Here is a 26,657-nt window from a genome sequence, read left to right on the forward strand (position 1 = left end):
TTTCGCACCCCCATTGAGTTATGGTGGCCCACTTCCTTTCACCCAGTTCTGTATTGTTGATCTGTTTCCTATCCTCCAGCTGTTTTGTATTCACTACTTCCATGTGCTTTATAGGTCATGTGTATACTTGTTTATGGCCCCTCACTATCTTTTGGTCACCTGTCCGCCAGTTGTCTTGTGTCTGCCTGTTTACTGTCCACTCCTCATTTTTGTTCACCTGTTTCCCACGTGTTTATTTCGTTTTGCCTACCATCCTCCCCCCTTTTCTGGCACCTGCTTGTCATATGTACACTTATTTTGTCTATCACCTGGCTGCCATTCATAGACTTGTTTCCTATACTTCAGGTGCCACATGTTCACTTTTCCAACTATCAAGTGCTTACCTTCTTCATGTGCTCCAGCTTTCTTGCCTTCTTTTGTTTCTGGGGCTCCATCTACCTTGCTTTCTTCTGTTTCTTCACCACTGTGGGTCTTGTATTCTTATTTTTCTTATCATTCAGTTGTTGTGAAGGCTTCTTTCGGCTTCCACCTGTCCTGTGTTCACATTTCCTGTTGTCCTGCAGCCTTGAGTTCGCCTGTTCTCTGCCCCCAGTTACTATGTATTTCCTTCCCCCATTTGTTGTATGTTTACTTGGTGCCTGTTTCACAGGTAGCATGTTGCTTGTTTTATTTCCCTTAGCTGTTTTGTGTGTACAGCTGTCCTATTGCTTAGTAAATCTTACGTTCATCTTTTGTTTGTTCCTCATTTGTGTTGCATTCCCTTCAGGTGCTTTGTTGTCACCTCTTGATTTCCACAATTGCCATTTTCCGATATTTTTAATGTCTTTATTTCTCTACTTGTTTCCTCTTATGAACGTTTCAGCCTGTCTTTTGTCTTCTAGATTGTGGTTAATTGTAGTGTGTTCTGTTTTTTCAGCTGCAGAGGTTCCGAAGATGAAGTGTCCTGGTTTGAGTCCACTTAAAGATCTGCTTTACCAGACTTGCCTTCTCTTGAGGGTGGTGATTGCCCCCCTGCCCTTTCCCACTGCTATCCCTTTGAGGTACTGTACTTGCACTACTCCTGGATCCCTAGGGCCTGGGAGATGTACTGATTTCACACTAACTGGAGGAAGGCATTAATCCATCGCTTCATCACTTCTAAGGACACTTTGGCAGGAAAAGTGCCCTGGCTCGTCATTAGCGTTTGCTCTTAGTCTTGCGATGCAAGACCATGTACCCTAAGTCGAAGGCAGGAATGGCACCTCCCTTATCACTGGGTGAAGCTAGGAGGAGGAGCTGGCTCTTCATAGTGCAGAGTCTCCGTCTCAATCTAAAGTGAAGAGAGCAAAAATGAAACTGAAATTGCGTGCATGACAATCAAGACTTCCTGTCACTTTATTGCACCTTAATTCCACTCATTGAACCTGAGGTTCACTATTATACACAATATTATCATGACAAGTGTTTCGCAGGGAACCTGCCACCCTACATTCATGGGTCCCACCATTGGGCACACTGCCTTGTTCCGGTTCCCTGTATTAGAAGCCCAGCATCATGTCCTCTGTCCTGTCACAGAGAAGCTTGCACAAGTTTCCCACCTATGCAGATCATAACTTTCTGGAGTTTCTTAAACAAGGATCTTATTCTGTGTTGACAGAGTTGCTTGCTTGGCGATCCAAACCTTGCACATCTTGCTTCACCAAACAGCTGCATGAACAAGGATGTCCTCACACCCTCTGTGGCTCCTTGTATAAAGGCTGCCTAGCAAATAGCTTGCTAGACAAAGATACGATTGCACACTGCTCTCTGCAGCTACTTCAGCAAAGATCTTGACATTGACCCATTACATCACACAGTGGTCACAAACACTGTATCACACATGGATCTCTGCATTACATATTACACGTAATGTTACACATTACAATCATAAATAAGGTATCGGCTGAAGATCTCACCATAATACATGGTGCATCACACACAGTGGAATGCAGGAGCTGTTCCACGTCACTATTGCACATGTCCACACTTGCTGCGTGAGGATCTAGCTATCTTGCTCACTGCACACAAGGATGTTGTCATTTTATGCAATACCCTGTAACTCACTACTTGCATGATGTCACCATTACAGTTCCATGTATCAGTCAGCCACTTTCCACCATGCAATGTTTTTCAAAGATGTGTTGCATTTAGGGGATATTCTGAATACAGGTGCCATTTTTCAAAGTTTTGCTGCTCTACATTTTTACTTGGCATCATATTTCTATAAATTAAAGGGGTTGAAATGCGAACAGAAAAAGAGCTGTTGAGGGTATGTGGAAATGCGTTCTTCTTTGTTTTCTTCTAAAACCTCTTTAAAGTTCTGGAAAGATACAAAGTGTCTATTTTATTGGAACCCAACCACTTTTCTGCTGAGCTTGATGGCAGATGGAATTTTTGTCTTGACTGTCTCTTGAGAATGCTCACACTCCCAACGAACTCAATGGCCACTTGCCGACGTCTTTAATGCTGCCCAATGCCATACCAATGTTCCAACTCCTACAAAGTCTGGTGGCTGGTTGTGAAGTGTTTCACCTGGTATGATCTCCTGCAAGCATGTGAACACCTTTGAAGCCTGCAAATCTCAGTGGTTGTCACCAAGCCTTGCCTGTGAGCCGGAGGTTTCTTCCAAGAAAAAGGCCCTCCGGCCTTTCATAGTTTTATCTGAAAATCATTGTCAAATAGAACATTTAAATAAATAAAAGTCTCAAACTGATTATGTGGAGAAGGAGTTGTGTGTTAATGGAAACAAATTCGTGTGGGAGAGTTTATATGCTGGGAATGGGCTGTGATCCTGGGATTGTCACTGGTTCACGGTCACCAGACCTGGTACAGTCACTCGCTGTAGATCAGATCAGTTCTGGCTTGGAAACATGGGTACTGATTAGGCCCCACTGCTCCCCTGGGTTATGGATTGCTTTGTGGTGTGAAGTGCCACCTTCCTTCCGTATCTGGCTCTCAAGGTGACTGCCTGTTCCCTCTGATGAACCTGGAAGAGACAAAAGGTGGTCAGCTCAGTAGCACAATACCTGCAATTAATCTTAGACCAACAGCAGTGCCACCACACTAGGCCTGGTGTGCAGACCCTGCCATACACATTAGGTTTCAGAACCCATGAAATGTGAAGATATCCTGATAGTTTAAAACAAGAATATCCTTATCATGCAAGGAAACAATCGAACATACATTCACCAGCAGAAGAGTAAACATAGAATGCACACATGACAATCACAGCAAGATGTGGTGCAGGGACCCAGAATAGAGATACACCTTTTCACTGCCGGGAAAGAACTCAGTTGATGCTGGCAAAAGTAAGGTATGATGCTGTGAACCAGATCAAAACATGCAGCCCCACATCAGGGGGAAAGAAGACTACACTCCTGGTTGCAACACAAGCAAGTGCAAAATGGGAAACTGAATATTAAAAAAGCAAATAACTTAACCCCACCCACCAAGGACTATCACAGCAATTTAGTGAACCTAGAACCAGCTCAAAGAAGGGCAGCCAAACATTAGAAAGAAAGAGGATTCGATTAATGCCAATAAAATCAGGGTGTGACAGTGAACACTAAAATAAGAGATGCGGTTCCAAGTTACAAATAGAGGGTTGAGCACGTGCTGGAAAAATCAAGATGTAACCCAGAGAAACAAAACAGCAAATTCACCCATGCCTAGAGGACACACCCATGCATTGGACAAAAAGGAGGATGAACCCACATCATCAACTGCAGGATGTAGAACTGAGAACTACACACATCCATGTTACAGCAAGGTGTCGTGTTATGAACCAGAACAGATATTACAGCCCCAGATCACAGGCTGAGGACTAAGCTCATGCAGGTAGCAACAAAATGAAGACTTCGAAATTGAGCTCAAAACAAGCTTAACTCTGAAAACAGAATTAAACTGAGAATTTAAGGTAAAGAAATAGGTGGAAAAGCAGCTTTATCACATTAAAATGGATATTATACACCTCAGAATGCTAACTGTACGTAAATGCCAAATAGCAGTAAAATAATTTCTAAAACCTAATGTACTTCACAAGAATTCCTTTTTCAGAGACCACCTCATCTAAGAACTGCACAAAGGCTCTCTTTCTGATGGGTACAACCAACCAGAGACTTTTCACCTTTGGAATAGCCCCAGACGTCTGAATGATTTCCAGAAAATTTAACAGTAATGCTTCCCTGTGGCTTCAGGTGGCGCATTGTGATTCTGCTGTGACTCTGTTCGGTGTGGGTAGTCACAGAGCACAGTTGCATACAAGCACCACCTGTGAACTGATGTCAGTGTCTTTTTTTCTGCGCCCCTCAATGCAAAACCAGAGCTCTGCCCCAACTTTGTTGGGTTTTTCGATGTCTTCAAAATTTACCTCAATATGCCAGAGACAAATATCGTCCCCGAGTATGCAAGCCATGCATTAGGCAGCTGATGTTGGTCACGGACCCACATGATGTGCGTCTTTGGTGCCTGGGCTCTGGTCATGAGTCAAAATTGTGTGATAATTGCCCTCATTCATTCGAAGGTGAACCAGGAGCAGGAGGCAAAACTCTTATGTTGCTGAACATCAGAAGAGGCCATGGTCAATACAAGTCATACAACAAATCACGGGCTAATTGTGATCTCATTCAACAAGCTTGTCCTTCGGAAAGTCTTGTTCTCACTTAAAGCCTTCCAGTAATTAGAAGATGCGCCTAAACGCAACAAAGCTGAGCATAACTCAACCCCATCGCACCACTTGAAATCAGACAATGTGCAAGGATGTCAATCAAAATATCATACCCTCAAGTGTTTAATGACTGACCTGAACCTGCAACTGGCCTGGATACAACATAACTCCCTAGGCCACCGTTAACTCCGCAACAAACAGTGGCCTTCTAGGAAGCCTTGCTGCTTCTCTTTCGAGTGTTTTGGCTCCCTATGGGTGTGCCTTGGGTACCATGGAGCCACAAGGGGCTCCAGTTGGATTTTTGCCAATTGTCAAAAGAACCATAGGACCAATTTCCGTACCAATATAGATGCTGATTCACACTTCTCCCCCAGCCCCTGGGCCCACACAATTCCCTTCCGTGTCTGCACCAATGCTAAATTTACTGCAACAACAACAAGGTTATGGATGGAATGCTTGAAATAATTGCAGCCACTCGGAACGAAGGCCTGTCTCTGAAACAGGGAATTGAGCTATGACTCACTGAGGAGACCTACATAGGTCGAACATGGTTTGGATTTGCTTGTGGCTCTTAAAAGAGGGACATCACCTGGCAATATGGGATGGACTATTCCCATGAGGGGTAGTGTCAGTACTGATTTGCATAAAGACAGCATTTGTCTAGAGTGGCATGGTGGTCGAAAAAAGATGATCTGGAAAGTGGCCCAAAGTGATTGCTAGGGTATGAGATTTATTCAAGCACTGCATCCATCACCTTGTTGTCTATGCTAACTCGTATCTGCACCAGCCCCGGACTCTATTCAGATGTTTGTCTGGTCTGCAATTCCCCTGCCACCATCGGCCCACTTCAGGCCCAAAACAAGCAAAGAGATTACAAAGGCACAACCACATTGTAATCCTCTGCCTTGACACCAGTACATCAGAGACTAGAGGCCATATTTATATTCCATGCTGACACAGTCAATGGTATGCTGAATGTTCTCCATAACACTAATGAGGAAGACAACCTATTTCCCCTGCACTATACCGATGACGGGCTATACCAGGATTTACAAAATGTCAGTGGGCCAGATACATCTTTAGAGACTGAAATAAACTTACCATATAGGAATTAAATAGAAGAAAATACCCCTTTTGCATTAGTTGTGCAAAGGGCAGCTACCTATTGTTTAATTTATGGCAAATGTATTAACTAGTATCCTTCAACCAGGTCCTGTCTCTCCTGAGCCACTATTGGCTTTTAACTATTTGGGCAGTGGTTCCCAAACTGTGGTCCGAGGACCCCTGGGGGTCCGCAAAGCCTCCTCACGGGGTCCTTGGCTGCTTAGAAAATTAAAACATATTAACAGATTAGGTCCCCAGCTTTCAGTGGAAGGGTCCCCAGATTCCAATAATGATTCAGTGGGGGTCCCCGGGCTCCAGTAATGATAAAGTGGAGGTACACAGAAGTCAAAAGGTTGGGAACTACTGTGATAGACAGACAGATAGATAGATAGATAGATAGATAGATAGATAGATAGATAGATATTTTAAAACAAAGCATCCACTGTTCAAGGCAGCGGTAAAGCAACCTTTCCACAGGCATTAACTTTTAAAATCACTCTTAATACCTTTCTGACCAATCCTCAGCCAGAGAATCAAAACATATTAATGTCTTTGGAAAGAAGATATTTTCTTTGGCTAGGTAAACCCTAAGATCCTTGAACACAAAGGGGGTCATTCCGACCCTGGCCGGACCACGGAAGCACCGCCAACAGGCTGGCGGTGCTTCCAGGGCCATTCTGACCGCGGCGGTAAACCGTCAGAAAAGGGGAACCGGCGGTTTCCCGACGGTTTTCCCCTGGCCCATGGAATCCTCCATGGCGGCGCTGCTTGCAGCGCCGCCATGGGGATTCCGACCTCCTTCCCGCCAGCCTGTTTCTGGCGGTTTACACCGCCAGAACCAGGATGGCGGGAACGGGTGTCGTGGGGCCCCTGGGGGCCCCTGCACTGCCCATGCCACTGGCATGGGCAGTGCAGGGGCCCCCTAACAGGGCCCCATGAAGATTTTCACTGTCTGCTTTGCAGACAGTGAAAATCGCGACGGGTGCTACTGCACCCGTCGCACCCCTGCAACACCGACGGCTCCATTCGGAGCCGGCTTCTATGTTGCAGGGGCTTTCCCGCTGGGCCGGCGGGCGGCCTTTTGGCGGTCGCCCGCCGACCCAGCGGGAAAGCCAGAATGGCGTCCGCGGTCTCCTGACCGCGGAGCGGCCATTTGGCGGTGACCGCATGGCGGCCGGCGACCGCCGCGGTCAGAATGACCGCCAAAGTGTCTTCTGAGCAGAACCCCCCATGCTTAATGGGATATGGCTAGCGAGATCTTGCTGGGCGTCCTGGAAGCGTTATCTTAAACTATACATGACAGCCAGGACGAGGTTAAGATTGTCTTCTGTGCTGGCTGGGACACCACAGACTGTGTTGGTAAAGCTGTTGCCACTAGTGTAGTGCTTAGAAGGCAGTCTGGATGAAACAACCTAGATATCACAACATGTCCAAGCGTTCTTCATGGACATGCCTTTGATAGCTCCAGATGTTTGGAGAGGAGGCTAATTTGGCACTCAAATGATTTAAGGGCAGTTGGGCCACAGCACGATTCTTGGGTCTCTTGTCTCTCGGCTAGCATTTCCAAAACCAGTACTGGACATTTGGGTTATTCCAAGGGCAGCTAACTTACAAACAGCACCAGCTTTCCAAACCTGTGCAGCAGACCCAGTCCTTTTCAAGGCAGAGGCCATGGGAATGGCTGAGGTTGATAACACCAGCAGGAACAACTCTCTTCTAGCTCTTCCTCCATTGCTGTAGCAGCTGCCAAGCCCTCAGGGGTCAGGATATGACATTTCATCCTCCGACTGAAGATCCATCACATCAGAGAAATGGGTCTTGACTATTTTACCACTACATCAGACTCTTTTCCTTTTACATCAGATCAACTATCAATGAACCGTTCTGCAATCTTGTTGCAAGACATCAACCTTCTCTTGCAAACGGTGCCTCAGAGCAGGTGCTGGTTTCAGAAAAAGGAGATGGGTACTACTGCATCCTCCTTTCATTGAATGCCTTTCTGAGGAAAGACAAATTCAAAATTACTCTGTCTCAGATTCTTTCTGCTCTGGACCCAAAAGACTGGATGATGTCCCAGGACTTGCAGGGGATGTATATTTTCATATACCCGTCCTGCAGTTCTACAGGCATTATCTGAGGTTCACAGTGGGGTCAGAACACTTCCAATTTGCCATGCTCTCTTCGGCATTACCACTGCCTTGGGCATTCACAAAAATGATGATGGTGGTTGCAGCCCACCTTTGGAAGGCAGGGATACCTGTGCCCCTGTACCTCGACTAGGCTTCTTGTACTGTCAGTCATTGACCACCTGTAGACACTGGCCAGACTCCTTACATCTGTTTTTTCACGAAAGAGCCAAAGTTCCACCTGGTTCCCTCAGAAAAGATTCCCTTCATTGGGTCTACCTTAAAAACAGTAACATAAAGTGCCTTTTCACTGCCACAGTAAGTCCAGAAAATGCAGGATAAGACCTGGATTTTTTGGGCTCAATCCTGGGAATCCTTTGCAAGGATGGCTCTGAGGGCTCATGGACTTACTTCTAGCTTTGTGCATCCTCCTTGTCCCGAACACCAGATGACATATGCAGGCCCTCCTGTGGAACCTCATTTTTCAGTGGGCTCAGCCTTAGGGCTGCCTCTTCAACCACACCCAGATCACTAAGAAGACAGACCAGAATCTTCTGTGGTGCAGCCAAGCGCCAGGCTCGCATGTGGTAGGTTATTCTACCTATCCCACCCAAAGTTCACAGCTGTGGCAGATGCATGTATGCAGTGGTTGGCCACCTCCTTCTCAGTCATGTGGCGCTTCAGGTGATCCTTCCGACCTGGATAGCTTTCCTGCAATCTTTCAAGGGAGGCAGAGACAACACATCCGCCATGTGGTACTGCAACAAAAATTAGGTTCCCCTTCCTCTTTGTCCTGAGGAGGCCCCAAAGGAACAGGGCTGAAACACGTCGCCATTATAGTGGAGGAGCTGAACGACAAATGTAATTCTATTAAAGGACTGGTGGATGGTTACAGTTAAAGAAAAACACCCAGGGGCATTGTACTCCACGAAATGCTAGCATCCTGCAGCTACCTCTATGTAATTGGCCTGGCTTTTTTAATGATCAGCACAGTCAAGAAAGAAATGGCGAAGGGAAGGAATCAATGCTAAATGAGTATCTTTCTCTATTTTACACTTCTGTTGAAGTTTTAATTGTGTTGTAAAAGGTTTCATTAATAACCCCACGTACTGTGAGTGTACCTCCAAACTCTTGCCTGAGTTTGAAGAATGAATACAATTATTTTGCATTACTATTGATACTGCAGATTTTTCCTGGCACATCTCTATACATTTTCAACATATCTCAATGCCCAGATGTGCGTAAGATTATTTGGACACGTCCCTAGTTTCTTACAGATTGGAGTAGATGAGCTGAACATATGTCAGCTGGCAGATCAGAAGTGGCATCTCCATTCTGAGGAGGCAAGGGACATCTTAGATCTGTGGGACCTGCCCTGGTTGGAGATTACTCACCACAATTGATCATATAGTGTCAAAACTATTGTGCACTGTAATTCCCTCCAGGAAAGTCAATGGTACATGCATTCCACAGGTGATGGAACAAGGGTCTCCTGTATACTTTTCTATCACTCGTTTTCTGAGGAAAGTCAGGCCAGACCAGGCCCAAATTATTGTAATAGTCCTGAACTGGGCCAGGAGAGTATGGTATTGAGAGTGCTTGAGTATTTGCATTCTAACCTTGCTACTAATTTTAGAGGATCTTGTGTCTCAGCTACAGGGGAGGCTCCTGCACCTGAGTGTCCACAACCTACACCTCCATACGTGGGGACTGAGCAGCAGCAGTTAAATGTGCTTGATCTGCTAGCAGCAGTAGATTGTGTCCTTACATCCCGACGCCCTTCAACACAGTCCATCTGTGCTAGGTGCTGGGAGAAATGAGTTGCTTAGTGTGGTGCTCATCATACCGACCCTCTGCAGGCCAAACCTTCGGATGTATTATTGTTTGTTCCCTTTCTGGCCCAGCACGGCCTTGCAGTGCGCACAGTTGGGTGTTATTTTTTTGTCACAACTTGATCAGCACTCTCTAGTTAAATCACCTGTTGTGGTGCGTTTTATCAAATGTCTGACTTGCATGGTTCCCCTGAAGCCATTTATTGTGCTCCAATGCAACTTGAAGTCCTTGTTGACATTTCTTATGGTCATGCCTTTTAAGCTTATGCTCAGCTTCTCAGTGTGACTACTGCCATTTAAAACTGTTTCACCTATTGCATCCCCTTTTCGTGCAACATGAGTGATCAGCAGGAGCTCTTTGTTAAACTGCTCTATACCACCTTCTCAGAAAAATTAGTGCTGAAGACCACGGCAGCCTTCTTATCTAAAATTGTACTCCTTTTCACGTCGACCAATCTATCAGACTTCTAACATTTTTTGCACCACCTTATACTTGGAGGAAGAGGACAGGGAACACTGACTGGACACCAAGAGGGCTTTAAGCTTCTACATTGACTGTACAAAAGACTATGGAGTGGACAATAGCTCTTTGTTCGATTCTATGGAGTAAAGAAAAGAAAGACAGTGCAGAAAAGGACTTTGTCAAAATGGATAGTCCTCTGCATTAAAATCATCTGCTACTTGCTGGCCAAGCGACAGCTCTGAAAAAGCAAGGCCTGCAAGTTCATTCCACCAGGGTCAAGGTTGCTACAACAGCATTGGCAAAGGGGCTGCCAGTTCTGGACATCTGCCAGATTACGACATGAGCGTCAGTGCACACATTTATGAAACACTACTGCCTTGATAGTCTTTTCTGGTGGGAGGGACATGTTGCTTGCTCAGTCTTACATGACTTTTTGATCTGAGTCCACTCCCCACATCCTCCACCTTTGGGTGGTACTGCTGTTTTTTCTATTCCAAATGTGAGGAATCTGTGATTAGAAGTATCCAACCGGAGAAAGTTACTTACTGTGGTAATGTTCAGTCTAACTGCAGATTCCTCAGTCTTTCCTTTTGCTTTTTGTAGGGACTTGTCTTAGTCATTAATTTGTATGCTAATGTTTCATATTGTGTCTAGTATACCCTCCACCTCACACTTCCCATTCTGTGGAGTTAAGACTCCGTAAAGTCGTAAAAAGATTTCAAGGTAGATTTTGCACATTGTCATCTGCAATTTGTTCGAAGTGCTCCACATCTGAGGGCTTGCAGGAGGTGAATGTTAAAGAAACTGATGTCAGAGGGCTGGGGTAATGTTCATATGAGGCTGTGCTACCTCGCTTCAAGGGCAGTTCATTCAGTGTGAAGCCACACGGTGCAACCAGTCGGCATGCAAGAGCATTGCTGTAAAATTCTACAGATCCTCTCTGGCACCTGATGATATTCTAAAGGTGAGGAATGTGCAGTTGGAGTATCCACCAGAAAGAAGATTACCAAAGGTAAATAATGTGTTCTTTATTGCAGCAACTTGAACAATTGGGTGCCACGCCGTAGGTGTTTGGTAACAAAACGTCTTGTCGCGACGTCATTAAACATAACAAAAAATCACAGTGACATTATCTTCTACGAGCCATAGGCAGAAGTTGACATTATGAACTGAAGACTGCATTCAAGAAAATCTTGGCAGAACCCAGGAAGACAAGCGGAATAAATATCATGTTTACAGTAGCAATGGGCAAATAATAGCTCCCATTAAAAGAGGTACACACAATCTACATGGGTTTGGTGAGGCAGCACTCTGCAACATAGCTTCACCTGTGTAAATGATTGACACCACTGCTGAGTCTCCATATTACGGTGAGGAAGTATTACACATTATAAAGTCAGTAGCTCTTGCAATTCAAGCAAGTGAGGTATAGGTATATGTAGAGCTCTAAAGCATCAACTGACAAGGCAATCAGGGTAATATCAACAAAATTGTATGCATGCTAGAAAATGGCACCATCTGTAAAAACCTTAGCTTAAAACAGAGATTGCAGTTCAACGTTGTGCAAAACACCGCACCTACTAATAGTAAATGGCAAAGGTGGGACTCATTTTGGGTAGTTTCGTTTTAAAAGACGTCTTGGAAGGAGAGTGACTGATTACATTATTGCGGACATAAACCACCTATCGTACCACAACAAAACTCTGCTGGTTTTACTGAGGAAAGAGTCAAACCCCTTTGATACTAAATCAGAAATGTAAACTGCCCACTAAGTATAAATGGGCAGAAAACAATACTGCCAACTATGAAGACACCCTAAAGAGCAATTGAGACGCAGACTCTGATAAACAAGTATCTTCTCACGTTATAACGCAGACAAAGAAAGCACCTATCAGGCTTTAAAAACAGACATACACATTAGCATACAAATTAGTGACTAAGACACTTCCCTACAAAAAGCACTCGGGCTAAAAAACACAAAATGCATAGATCGACTCTGAATGCAATTTTCCTGCAGTGTAAGGCACTTTAACATATATGTGAAAAGAAAACGTCTGAAATAGAAGAATTGCTAAAACAGCCAGTTCTGGGATTAATGGAAACTTTTAATTTCAAATACCAAAAAGAAAATAATTTGGGTCCCAGACAGATTTCCTGTCTTCAGAGTACACCAAGATCATTGACAAACTGCATATATTGACGAGTCATAAAAGATCACAAGACAGCACTTGGCTCACTGAGGACACTAAATAAAATGTAAAAGTGTGAACAGAGTTGAGTTAAAACTTGGAAAATCCTGTTTTCTTTAATCCATACTAGGTTATAAGCTAAATCCCAGCACTGGAGACTAGAAGAAGCATTGGTAAATTTTTTATGAGATCTTAAGGAGGAACACACCTAGTAAATGGGCAGAGGTTCTCATTATCCCATCGCATAAGATTTGCTACTGGCTCAAATCAAATCACTATTGGGGTAACTGCTTTGGTAGGAAAATAGGGACACTCTCATCAGGTGCCATAATTGAATGCATTGCTCAAAGAAAAACTCGCCACAGAAGTCATTTTGGTATCCTTTCCAAACATAGGGCAATAGATTACCATTACTACTATACAAGCTAACAGACTGAATACTCACCAAACTACTTCATAGTAGCCCTTACCTAATGAGGCACTGCCACACTTCACAGACATAGCGCATCTAACACAGCCCAAAAACTCGTTCACTTTCCTCAATCGGGCTAATTTGAAGATGATATACCTATGTTCAAAGCAACAACAAAAAAGGGACCACGACTAATTGTGTCTTAAGAAAGCAGATCCAGACAAAGACTGCTACATCCAGCGATACTTATTAGATTATCAATAACATTACGAATGCTTAGATTTCACCAAGCAAGCACATGAGAATGAAATTCTGATTTAAAAAAAAAACCCGCACCTAATTGTAGTCAGTAATGAGAAATAAGTGCCTGAGGATTTGCCCATGTTGAAGCATTACATCTTCTCTTGAGAGAAGCCGTCTTGAAAGTTGTCCATCCCTCTGGTGGGCCTGCATTTTATAGGACCAGGCAGTTTAACTCCTGCTGTGGAATGGGAAAGAGAACGAACAAAAAAGAAGCCAGCAGTTAGGGGTTGCTGTACGAAAAGGAGCATTACGAACTAAATAAACGGTCATAGCTCTATGGACATCTAAAGAATTAAGGCTAACTTCCTCAACAGAGAAAGGAGAAGGGAAGAATACTGCCAAACACTAGACCCTGAGAAGGCCGTCAAATTTTGGGGGACCAGAGGTAAGTTCCATGGAGGTACTGGACAAAGAATTATTGGATTTAAAAAAACATAGCTTTGAAGAAAATGTGATGCTACCACTGACACAAATTGTAGTTGAGAACCTCTTAAAGCTTTAATGGCTGGCGGCTTCTCAATATAGACACAGCTAAACCACAGAGAAACCCAGCCCTAAGAAAGTCTATTACCTTTGCATTATCACATTAAGGAACATGTAAACTTATTGAAGAACACTATCCCTCAAAATTACGGCAAGCACAGCCACACGCTTTATGGGTTGTAGATGGCAAGATTCGTGAATACAAATTGCTACTTCTGTTCAACAGCTCAGACCCTGCACACGTATCCTTTCAAGCTCCAGACCCCAAGATGGAGGGGAATGAGAGAGTACACAGGTTGATGAGGTGCCTGAAGAGAGGCCAGGACTTCCGAAAGTATCCAGTATGGTCAGACTAAGAGATGACTGAACAGAGGGAACCATGATTGCTTAGGTCTGCATGAGGCTACCAAAAGAACGTCTTTGTGTTTTTTCTGGATTGTAAGGAAAAGCATGGAAGTCGATAGTAGAGGCAGCAATGTGTTTATGAGAAATTGAAGCCACAGGAGACCGCATCAACACCATGCCAAAGCCTCTGGAAAAGGAAGAGAAGAACAACAATTGAGAAAAAGAGTATTCTATGATGAAGCACAAAAGTCCAACCAAGGGTGGCTGAACTATTATAAAATCTCCTAAAATAGATAGTGACTGAAACAAAGAGTGGTGGAGGAAAAGGAAATCTGGATTAGCTGATTCGGAGGCCCGTTCTCTTTCCACAGAAGATATTGAGCCCTCAGAGAGAAAAGATTTGCCTCTGCCTACCGATAAATGTTCCTAGCTGAGACAGAAAACCCCAGCATCCATGATTCCCCTGATATTTGGTGCCAACTGTTATTCAGTCCCTACATGAACAGATGAGTTATTCAGAGGAGGTGAAAAGTATATTAGGACATGATTGACAGTGGCTTCTTCCTTCCAGTTTGAGGAATTACTTTTTTTCATCCTGCTCCCTGGGTCAAATTGTCCCCCAAAGTTGCTCCCTATCCTTCCCGGTTGCATGTGTCTTCAGAATCAGGGGAAAATGAGAGGCCAGAGAGGGACCACAATCCAAATTTTCCAGAATCAGAAACCAATGTAAAGCATGACTGCTTGCGCTGTTACTAGAATCAGAGTTTTATAATTTTCTAATGTGGGATTCCAAAAATGTAAAAGATGATTGACCAAACTCTGAAGGTATAGACAAGCCCAATGTGCTATTAAGAAGGAAGCTGCCACATCCCCCTGTAGCCTCAACCAGTCCGAGCTGCTGATTCTGTCTGCGTGAGGAGTGAAGATCTCAACTTTGAAGATGTAGGATAAAATTGACCCAGATCCTTGCGAAACATTGTTCCGATGAACTGGAGGCATTGAAATGGAACTAGATAGGATTTTTTTCAAAATGAGGAGAAAACTGAGGTTTTGAAGTACTTTTCTGGCTTGTTGCACATCCTTGCATCTTTTAGAAAAAAAATAAGGCACAGATGTGCCACTCTTCCACAAAGGGAAAAATACAGATGTCTAAAGTAAGTAATATACCCACCAGAGAAACCAAGATCTTTGAAAACTCTTTCAAGTCCAAGCCACATCGCATGGCATTACTTGAAATTGGAAATGCTGCCTGAGGAAACGCAAATAAAGAAACTGCTGGGAATCTGTATGAATTGGTGTGTGGGGAAGGCATCCATAAGATCCATATTTGTAAAGAAATCTCCGGGTCAGCAGGGGATTTTGGGCCTGGACACATTAAATATAGGGACTGCTAGATCAGGATTCACAATTAAACACCATATGCAAATTAACGACGTACCTGATAGCAGGAGAGGTCTATATCTGTATTGGAGAAAAAACGCAGAAGGTTAGGTTGCTAGGAAGGGCAGAAGCGGAAGGAAGCCATATTTTACGTTTGTTAGGTTGGACAGCGGTACTCTGTTGAGTAAGGTAAAACCTCATCATGTTGGGACTGGGATGGGGAACACAGACGAGGATGTAATAAATATTTATACCAAAACAATTCCAAAACAGAAGTTATGAGGTTGCTTATTGAACTTCCAAAAAGCGTTCACTCTATTTGACATTTAAGGCTATAAATTAAACCTATTAAAGGTGCCAAGGAGGAACATGCTCTTTAAGGCAAATCCGAGTTTCAAGTGGAAAAACCCGAAAACTGACCCTGTTACACAAGGAAAGGTGTAGAATAATGCTGCTGTCTAAGCCACATTCTCTATGATATGCACGAATCTGTGTAAAGGTGCAGTGCAAAACTAGCTAAAAGGAATGGAGTGCTGAGTGCCAGCAAGACAGCCCAAGTGTGTAGGGAGAAGATGGCTGCCTAATTAGCTGCATGGTATTACCTGCATATTACTTTGAAGAAGTCCGTAACAGAACTACTTCAAGATGCTACGAAGATAAATTGTTGCTTTTATTCTGATGATTTAGTACTTCTGCCTCACACAAAAGTGCAACAGCGCTGTAGAAAATATTTAGTAACTCTCTTATAACACTAAGCAACACATCTTTCATCTCAAGTATAAGTTCTTGTAAAATATAATGAACCACTACTTCTGAATAATTTTCAGTGCCCCTAGAAACTTCTCACAAACTATAGAAGTCATTCATGGAAAAGCACCGCGGGTATTTACAACAAATTCCAAATTGTTCACTATGACGTTATCATTGAAATCTGCTGAATGTGCGTTGTCTTCACCCTAAAGCCAATTATCTGTATGGCAGGGACGTTTGTGTGGATACTTCCTCTGAAGCAAGACCTTGTTAAATGGGGCAGCTTTCCAACAGAGCAATGCCTTGATTACTCACAGTAACCCGCAGTACTAAGAGTCCTAGTATACCTCATCATAGTCTTTACATTGTGAGTTGAATTTTGCTTTGTTACATAGACGGGATTTACTTACCTTAACCCTAAAATAAACGTAAAAACGAATACTTATACCCAGTCCCTAACTTGGGTGCCATCTCTTCCCTAGGAGTGTTAAAGAGAGACTCCTCCTACCCTACCTCGTGAAATACCAAGCATGTTGATAGCCCTTTGGTCAAAACCAAGCAGGTAGGGGCAGAGGGTATCTAGTACTGTGCTGTGGAAGGCTAAGGCTCTGAGTAATGAAAACTGGTGGTAAGTATTAGAGCATTACATCCTCGTCCATGTTCCTTATCTCAGTCCTTGCTTTGTGAGGATGTCCCTAAGCAGAGAAACCCGGCCACAAAGATGCTGAGAGAAGAAAAACCCCAGAAGCAAAATTTGTTGGAACCACTAACCATGGTTACTTTTTTTTAAAGCTCCACGAGGGAAAGACTCTGCTTCCCCTAGTCAGTGGAATTATTTCACCAGGGGAAAGAGAATGCCCAGGAAGCCATAATGAACAAGTCCATCAATACAATTCCATGGAGAATTCTGCTAACAGATCCAGAAGGGAAGGCAAGGAACTAATTCACTGAGGCCCATAAAAAAGGCTGCATGCAGCCAGAGGCCAATCCAAACCTACGAAATTGAGAGAGCAGAGCTTTGAAGGATGGAACATCAAACAGGCTAAGGAAAGTAAAAACTCTTAAGAATACAAGGGCCCCCGTGGTGCAGTAGTAACCTAAAAGCACCAGAATCTTCCAATCATCACAGAAAGACTTGGAGAAATACTGTAGGGTAGAACTGGTGAAACCCATTCAGAAAAAAGGGTAGCAAGAGGCCCATGAGATTTGTCTTTTAGGACACAAGGTGCCAAAATTCAGGAGAAAACTGAAAGGGGCGCGCTTCTACATGATAATGAGACTGAATGACTATACCAGCTAAGGGGGAGGGTCTGTAGGAATGCCTCCGGAAAGCAAGGGGCCCACAGTGGAGTAACCTCAGGAAACTCGCTCAGAAGCATGACCAAATCTAAAAACGGGCCACTAGAAAAATTCCAGGACGCCCACCCTGAACTTCCCACGGCCTGGATGAGTTGTTAAAACAGTTAAATGTTTAAAGGGGAACCAAAAGCCCAGGATCCCTATTTTTTATTTTTTTGTATAATTATATAAAGGTTGAGACTCACTCTTCCGTTCCAGCAGAAATGCATCAATTTCTCATAGGTACTCTCCTATTACTGATATCTGATGAGGTTTTGGCCCGCTTGTTAAACAGGGCAGGAGAATCAGTCATTACATGATTTGAGGGCCTCAGTGTTTTCGGCAGAACACGATGATCATACCCAAAAGGCACTGTGTGCTGCGAAAAAATAAACATTGAGCTCAAGCATCCACCAGCCTCTATCGCCCAAAAATCTAGGACAACAGGCATGTGTCACAGTGTCCATCTGGAACGAGATGGACAATAATTCTTCCAACATAAACCTTGAGAAGAAAAAAAGGTAAAGGAACAAATGTACAGCACATCTTCAGTTTCTGAAGTGGCAAGAGAAGCCCAGCCGAATCATAACCCATAAAATGGGCGAATCACAATGTTAGAAAGCACATACCGCCATTACAGAGCTTGAGCAGAAAGGCACAAGGAAACCCATCCCAAGGTGTTCATTGATACAACCCCAGACGAAACAAGAGGACGTAGGGAGTTCACATCCATGTAAAGAGCTCCATACAAACTTCTGCAGAGGAGATTTCTTAATATGGCTAGTCATTGACTTTTTACTTAGTAAGGAAACATTCATACCCTTTGTGCAGTTCTAGACACAAAAACATTCTCAGAGCTGCAGTGCGATTTGAATTTCTTAACTCCATATCCTTAGGCTAGGAGCCTGAGATCTTAAACACTGTAGGAAGTGGAATTAGAGACCTGAAACACCCTGACCAATAAACATGCTCCAAACTCACCAGCAGCCCTATGAATAAAATAAGTTGATGTTGACAAACAGTAAGCAGTAAGCAAGCCTATAAAAAGAAGACTGTGTATAAGACTGTCATGACTGAGTAGCCGAACAATATGGGATCCCCCCCAAATCCATAAAATGGCAAAAACTAAAGAGCAGTTAGCAGTGAACCAGAGAAAGAGGGGGTCCTGAAGTAGGCTGAAGCTCAACTATGGGAGAAAACATGCGTAGAGTAAAATCGTCTATATGAAAAAGAAACAACCCACCCCCAAACTCTGTCTATTGTATCCCTAAAAGGGACAGAAATAAATACTGATATGAAATGTGCAGGCCCTCATTTCCTGCCTTCAAGTGAGTAAGAAGCCATACTGGGCTAGAAATCACGAACCGCTTGAGGAAAACACTGTACAGCCTGAGAAAGTCTGAATAGTTCTTCCAGCAGGCACTTGACAATAGAAAGAGCTGAAATTGTCCATCAACATGCAGTCCCATTGTCAGACCTGAACACCTGACCTGAGGGGTCAAGTGAGGCTCCTACCGAATAAGAACGTTGGAGCATGAACTGAAAGTAAACCAGCCTGATCATTGTATTAATATCTCTAAATCATGCAACAAAAGAGGAGGGCAACATTATGGGTGAAAATGTTGACATTCATACACATGCTTGTAACCCCACAGACCAAATCATGGCGAACGACATCATTCAGCAGTCAAATGGAGAGCTTGTTAAGTATATGGGAATGTGCCACATCCTAAATGAGCTAAAAGAGCTGTGCTCCCCCAGACCTCCACCTCACCACCAGCAGACCCTGAGCCTGAGCAAACAAATATATAGAAAACCCCCAGCTGCAGGGTGGATGTGGTAGGAGTCGGGGAAGCCCAGCAGCAAGGTCGAACTACAGAGGACCGCTATAACAAGGCTCTTTCAACCGAATAAACTCACGCACCTGGACTTGCCATAAAGTCCATGTGCTGGCTGAGCACAGCCACAGGGCCAGTAAAAGTTTTAGTAGTAGCTATAAATAGTGCAACTGGTGCAGAGGCACCAGGGATATGAGGGACCCAGAGCATCCCAATTAAGAGCTACATTTTTACTTCCAAACCAGGGGAAGGAGCGCCTTAAGTGAATCAAGGGTAATTGGCAAGGATAAAGAAAATGTAAAGAGTGAAAATGTAAAAAGAAAAGAAAAACAATCTTGATGAGAAGGCAGGCACCCAGTATTGTGAAACAGAATAAAAAAGAAAGTATAGTAGTGGAGTCCCTCTTTAGGACTTTATTTGAATGTAAGGGAGGCGGCAGGCTTTAAGTTAGAGCCTGGGTATAAATATTTTATTTTAGGGCTAAACTAGATAAATCCTGTCTGTGTAACGGGGCAGACCTCACCAGACAATGCAAGGACTGGGACGAGGAAGCTGGACAGGGAAGTAATGTATACTATTTTGCAAAGAAAGTCATAAAGTCCACAGAATTCCATAAGAGTAAGCATGCAGAGAATACCTCGGCAGATGCCGTCTATTACTAGAGATCGAAACACATTAAAGACATTTTATGGCTCTTCTGCACAAATATGGCACAAGGATGTTAACTTTAAAGCTAGGAACACCTAAGGGGATTGTAAAATCACAGAAAATGTGTGGTATGTACCTCTGGCATAAAGACATTGAACAACTAGATAAATTAACAAGGGAAGCCAAAAATCCAACAACACAAGATGAAATATTACTGACCGTTAAACAGAGACTATGACCGGAAACCTACTGAGAGTAAAAACAGTAAACTAACGCAAAAGACTAAATACAGAGTGAGATACCAGTGGGTGAAGATAAGAGACATGCTGACACAGGCAGACCAGGAATTTGTCAGCGACTGGATCTATTAGCAGCCAACATGGCTCTTATAAATTACACTGTTCGAAAGGCGAAGCAATGACACACGAGGTGCTGCAATGAGAATTATACTTAAAAACAGTAGTATGAACAAAAGCTGCAGACCCTGTTGGGTAAGAACTACGGGATGGCAGAAAATGCGTCGGAATGCTTACCGTTTTGTAACAACATAAGGCGCTCAAAAGCCCAGGGGGACACAATAAGGCGAGATACTGTGTGTATAAAAACAGTTTCACAAAATATAGCGTCCACATCATGGAGAACTTGACATATTTTTTAGTGTGTAATTCATAAGTGGGATTTCAAGAACAGAGACAAATACTGTAAATAACAACCATACAAGCAATACCTGTATATCTGTTTGTGCTAGTTAAGCATTGTTGCATCATATTTCACCCGAGACTAGAGTCCTTTGAAGCAGTTCGTGTTTTTACTCAGTGGGACCCAGGGCTAGGCACCAGCACTTAATTGTCAACACGGACTCTTATGACAGTCTGCCACATGGTGGCGCTGTCTGTATACATTTGAGATGAGCACAAAAGCTGTTTCTTGATTCAATATACATACAAAATAACTAATACCTGCCGCTCAAGCTATTGTTTTATCTTTGGGTTGCGTTGAACAGTCTGAATTGGCACACTTGTAGGGTGGTGGTTAGGAGTTGTGTTGGTTCTCTCATTGGCTGCGCTGGCAAGGGAAATAGGTGGTGCAAGCTGCAACGGCCTCCTGCCAAAGCCCAGGCACAGATTTTTTTTTTAAACAAATGAAGCACTTATTTGAAGGGACTGTGTGACGTGACTCTGCTCATATTCTGTAGGCCTTCTTTCCAGAGCAGTATATATCTGGGAAGAGTGAGTCCTGTCCCTCCTACTGGCCCTCTACCCCTAGATGCTGCTAGTGTGTGTGAATGCCCAGTCGACCCCTGGGTGCACGTCTGCGCGAGGCTTCTGAAGGCTCTGAGCTTGCGTACCAGCCTCCCGTTGGTTCTCTGTCCATGTCAGTGTGATACGCGACCCCTTCTTTCTCCCACTGACCCTCTGTCTAGGACTTGATGATTCGGTGTGAAAGTTAGGTCATCTCCGCTATTTCAGCCTGAGTGTGTGACAGGTGAACCCCCCCCCCCCTCCCCCCGCAGGCCCTCTTTTAAGAGCAGTGAGCCTGTGTGACGTGCTATCCTTCTGCCTCCTCCTCGCTCTTTTCAGAGCAGTGAGTCTGTGTGACGTGCTAGCCCTCTCCCTCCTGCTGGCTCTTTTCAGAGCAGTGAGTCTGTGTGACGTGCTAGCCCTATCCCTCCCACTGTCTCTTTTCAGAGCAGTGAGTCTGTGTTACGTGCTAGCCCTCTCCCTCCCACTGTCTCTATTCAGAGCAGTGAGTCTGTGTGACGTGCTATCCCTCTCCCTCCTGCTGGCTCTCTTTTCAGAACAATGAGTCTGTGTGAAGGACTTGTTTTCAGTGCAATGCGTCTGTGTGAGTGTGAGCTCTCTCCTTCCGACTGGCAATTTCAGAGCAGTTAGCCTGTATGAAGTGTGAACTCTCCCTCATGCTGGCTCTATCAGAGCACTTAGTCTGTGTGTGACATTCTAGCTCTCTCCCTGTTGCTACAGAGCTTGAATCCGTGTGACATGTCAGAACAATTAATCTGCGTGAAGTGCTTGTTTTCAGAGCAGTGAGTCTGTGTGACGTGCTAGCCTCTCCCTCCCACTGGTTCATTTCAGAGCAGTGAGTCTGTGAAGTGTGAGCCCTCTCCCTCCTGCTGGCTCTTTTCAGAGCAGTGAGTCTGTGTGACGTGCTAGCCCTCTCCCTCCCACTGTCTCTTTTCAGAACAATGAGTCTGTGAAGTGTGAGCCCTCTCCCTCCTGTTGGCTCTTTTCAGAGCAGTGAGTGTGTGTGACGTGCTAGCCCTCTCCCTCCCACTGTCTCTTTTCAGAGCAGTGAGTCTGTGAAGTGTGAGCCCTCTCCCTCCCACTGGCTCATTTCAGAGCAGTGAGTCTGTGAAGTGTGAGCCCTCTCCCTCACACTGGCTCATTTCAGAGCAGTGAGTCTGTGAAGTGTGAGCCCTCTCCCTCCTGCTGGCTCTTTTCAGAGCAGTGAGTCTGTGAAGTGTTAGCCCTCTCCCTCCTGCTGGCTCATTTCAGAGCAGTAAGTCTGTGAAGTGTGAGCCCTCTCCCTCCTGCTGGCTCTTTTCAGAGCAGTGAGTCTGTGAAGTGTTAGCCCTCTCCCTCCTGCTGGCTCTTTTCAGAGCAGTGAGTGTGTGTGACGTGCTAGCCCTCTCCCTCCCGCTGACTCTTTTCAGAGCAGTGAGTCTGTGAAGTGTTAGCCCTCTCCCTCCTGCTGGCTCTTTTCAGAGCAGTGAGTCTGTGTGACGTGCTAGCCCTCTCCCTCCCGCTGACTCTTTTCAGAGCAGTGAGTCTGTGAAGTGTTAGCCTTCTCCCTCCTGCTGGCTCTTTTCAGAGCAGTGAGTGTGTGTGACGTGCTAGCCCTCTCCCTCCCGCTGACTCTTTTCAGAGCAGTGAGTCTGTGAAGTGTTAGCCCTCTCCCTCCTGCTGGCTCTTTTCAGAGCAGTGAGTCTGTGTGACATGCTAGCCTCTCCCTCCCACTGGCTCTTTTCAGAGCAGTGAGTCTGTGAAGTGTTAGCCCTCTCCCTCCCACTGGCTCATTTCAGAGCAGTAAGTCTGTGAAGTGTGAGCCCTCTCCCTCCTGCTGGCTCTTTTCAGAGCAGTGAGTCTGTGTTAAGTGTGAGCCCTCTTTCCCCTGTTGGCTCTCTTTGCAAGAAGGGAAGTCCTCTCCCTGACACCTGAGGCTGTGATGGGTGAGCAAGTCCCCTCCTCTTTGACCTCTGTCGCTGACTTTGAATCTGTGTGAAGGGCGAGAAATCTCTGTTCTGGTTCTGTGTCCCTGTATTTAAGTGATGGTGAATCCTCTCTTTCCCGTTAGCTCTCAGTCTGTGCATTGAGAGGGTCATTCCCTGGTCCTGCAGCGGAAGCAAGTACTGCCCGTGTGCAGTGTTCAGGGTACAGCCCTGTACAGAGAACTCACCGGCTGATGAAGGATGGGGTCAGAGACGGTCTGGCTGGCATTGCTCCCCTAGGTTCCCGATGTGCTGTTCTGCAGTTTGAGGAGCTGGCTGGATCTTGGGATGTTGATTGGTTCAGGGTTACCAGTTGTGTCCACCACCTCCAGGTACTTGAGGTCCAAGAACGAGGCTTGTGGTGTGCTGGCCACGGTGAGGCGGTTAGACCTAGAGATAACATGACAAGGAGTATATATGCATGCTGTGGGGTTTAAAAGGCACAACCTAGCTACAAACCAATAGTGCTGAACAAAAGGTGGGATGTGTGGGCTGAAGGGCTGTGGAGGTTCAGCAGGCGTTTATCAGCTGGTGTCCATCATCCAGAGTGTTACTCGCAATATAATGTTTTGCTTGGAGAGGGGGTCCTTTGGTTCCTTCCTAGAGAGGAGGAATGATGGAGCCTGGCGGATGTGGTGGGGAACGTCGGGTGAAGAAAGGGGCCAGTTCCAAACCCTGCCTTGAAATGTATACTGACATCATACCCTTTGTGTAAAAACGTAGGACGCGCCCGAGGGCAAGCGTCTGGAAGACAATGTATCTTATTCTTCTCAGTAAATAATAGGTTGTTTCGCTTGTGGTTTGTAAGTGTGTACTGTGACTAAAGCGTGCCTGCGTAATATATGCTTTGGAGAACAAATCTGCTTATAACATGTAACACAGGGCGACACCAGTGTACAGGCCTCGCAGGGGGTATTTTTCTACTTTGTAGCATAAATTAAACAATCAGGTTTTAGAAATTCCTTCAATCAAGAGGTTCAGTACAGACTAGTCCTGAAACATTCTGAATGGGTGTTAATGTTGGTAGTTACCGGCCGGTAACACTGGTGTTGCCTGTCACTTATTATAGAATCGCAAGCAACCTACCAAAACACTACACGATGTCCAGGAACTCCACAGTACATTATCTAATTGTGCACAATGATGACATCTGCATTTGGTGGTTACAGTTCCTCTAACTATGATAAGGAATGTTCTTGTTTCCCATGTTTTCTGACTACACCGGAGTGAAACACTAGATGATATGACTATATGAACTGCATGAACCCTTCACAGATAACCTACAAAAGCCATGTGACAGTATTTATCCACGCATGAAAGGGTGCCATGTGTAAGGTATGTGGGGCGATGTGTTGCAGCATGCACGATGAGGCTGTATGTTACCTTCGCAGTATACAGGTATGCCTCAGGAGGTGGAAAGTGACTTGGAGCAGTGCCGCTGGATGCTCCTTTATATCACTTTACGGCCAGTGGTGTTACCTGAGGAAGAGGACCCTGAGGTTGGGCGTGCTGTGGAAGGCCTCAGGGCTGACAGAAGAGATGCGGTTGTTTTGAAGGTACAGACACTCCAAAGATTCTGGTAAGTCTGGGGGAACGTAGGAGAGCTCATTGCTGCCCAGGTCCAATGTCTGCAAGTGGAGGAGGAGAAAGATGCCATCAGAGCATTTCATTACCTCCTTTGGACAGTAGCTAAATTGAAAAGTACATCATCCCAATCTCCACCCCAGGATACTCTTGCCATCAGGATACTTGAATATATCTTACACCATAAATCTCATTTCACCATCACAGGGCGTGTTTCATTTTCTAGTTTAACTTCACCTGCCCCATTCATTCCGTTTCCCCATTCATCTGCACCTCAGATCTCATGTTGCCATCCCTCTGCACCATGTTTTATACTGACAGCACCCCTCTGCACCTGGTGTCTCATCACATAATGGTTACATATCTTATCACACTGTATTCTATACCTCTGCTTCCTATTTCACCATAGCCTTCTCTTCATGCCCTATTTCATGATTGTTCTGCACCTATTGTCACTTTGCACTGCCCTCATGCATCCCAGATGTCTTTTCACCTCTCCTTCTCATTCCATTCCTTATTACGCTATTCTCATGCTTCCTAGGTCTACCTTCCAGAGCCCAAGGCCTCCAGTGTGCACCATCCAATATCATCACCTGACCCCTCGCAGCAAGACCACCCACCTTCAGTCTTTGCAATTGTTGCCAGGTGCCTGGGGTGATGGCACCGACCTGGAGCCGGTTGTGAGCCAGGTTTAGCTCCCTCATTTGTGTGAGGTTGGCCAGGGTCTCTGGGGACAGGCTGTTTATCTGGTTCTTCTGTAGAGTCAGTACCTCCAGACTGAGGGGCAGGCCGGAGGGGATGAAAGTCAAGAAGTTGCCTGACATGTCAAGATTCTCCAACTTGCGTAGCTTCCGGAAGGCAAGTCTGTGGATGCGTGCACTGTAGAGAGAGTTGTAGCTCAAGTTTAACTCCAAGATGTGGTAAGTGGCAGCAAAGTCATTGAGGCGGATCTCGGAAATGCGGTTGTGGAGTATCATGAGTGAGCGGGCTCTCTTTGGCAAGCTAGGGGGCACGTGGTCAAGCTGGTTGTTGTAGAGGTGAAGAGTGTGTAAGTTGCGCATGTTGAGGAATGCATCTACATGTACCCGGCCGGCCGACAACCTGTTGTTCTGGAGCAGAAGGTACTCCAGATTCCGGATGCCACTCACCACGGTCTCTGGGATGGAGGTAATGAGGTTCTTCCCCAGGTGGAGGATCACAAGGTTGGGAGGCAGGCCAGAAGGGATCTCCGTCAGCTGGTTGCTGGATAAATCAAGATACTCCAGACCTTTCAACTTGCTAAAAGGAAAGGATAGTGAGGGTTGGTAACAGGATTGCAAAAGGGATATTCAAGAACACTGGTGCAGAAAAAAGAATGAGATGAGAATGGCGGATGATAAGTTACTATTTTAAAATAGTGATACAATGCCCTTTCTTAGCAGAGGACATGCGGGTCTAGTGATCCCAGTATTTCATAGAATAATTTAATAGTTTCTCACAACACTGTGGACATCCTAAGACCTCATTTGAAGGTTCAGGAAATCCCTGCTCGTCGCCGGAAGGCGTGAGGGTTACATGGTCCTCCCTGAGTTTAAGGGCAAATTAAAGGCCTCACCTGTAGCACGGAAGGTGCAAGGTCTCACCTTTGGGTCCCAGGATATTGTCTGGGATTGTTTGGATTCTGGAGCCTTGGCAGTGGGGGTCCTCGGGTCTCACCCCTTATCCCGGGGTATTGGTCTTCCTTGTGGTAGTGGGGGTCCCAGGGCCTTGCCTTTGGGGTCCCAGAACCTCTCCTGTGACTGTGGGAAGTACCAGAGCGTTGGTTTTGGGGGAACCAATTGTCTTCCCTCTATTTGTAGGGATCTCAGACCCTCTACTGTGATAGTGGGTATCCCAGGCCCTGTGGTTGTGGGTGGATCAGAGCCTCAGCCTTGCGCTTTCTAAGGTGTCACTTATGACTGTGAGAACCCCAG

General features: G+C 45.1%; 2 protein-coding genes across 4 annotated transcripts in view; one reads left to right on the forward strand and one right to left on the reverse strand.

Moving 5' to 3' along the window:
• Positions 1–2,731, forward strand: part of CC2D1A (coiled-coil and C2 domain containing 1A) — a 130,046-nt gene extending 127,315 nt beyond the window's left edge. For both annotated transcript variants that reach the window (XM_069230445.1, XM_069230446.1), the window contains exon 29: positions 917–2,731. In XM_069230445.1, coding sequence (XP_069086546.1) covers positions 917–937 — 21 coding nt within the window. In that variant the 3' untranslated portion in view covers positions 938–2,731. The remainder of the gene's footprint in view (positions 1–916) is intronic.
• PODNL1 (podocan like 1) overlaps positions 1,351–26,657 on the reverse strand; it is an 82,757-nt gene continuing 57,450 nt past the window's right edge. Inside the window, exons 8-11 of one of the 2 annotated variants that reach the window (XM_069230448.1) lie at positions 25,326–25,983; positions 24,601–24,749; positions 23,310–23,511; positions 1,351–3,004 (exon numbers count right to left, since the gene is read on the reverse strand). In XM_069230448.1, the coding sequence (XP_069086549.1) occupies positions 23,358–23,511; positions 24,601–24,749; positions 25,326–25,983 (961 nt within the window). In that variant the 3' untranslated portion in view covers positions 1,351–3,004; positions 23,310–23,357. The remainder of the gene's footprint in view (positions 3,005–23,309; positions 23,512–24,600; positions 24,750–25,325; positions 25,984–26,657) is intronic. The other variant, XM_069230449.1, reaches the window with a different exon arrangement.

Source organism: Pleurodeles waltl, chromosome 4_2, assembly GCF_031143425.1.
Source record: "Pleurodeles waltl isolate 20211129_DDA chromosome 4_2, aPleWal1.hap1.20221129, whole genome shotgun sequence".
Lineage (NCBI taxonomy): Eukaryota > Metazoa > Chordata > Amphibia > Caudata > Salamandridae > Pleurodeles > Pleurodeles waltl.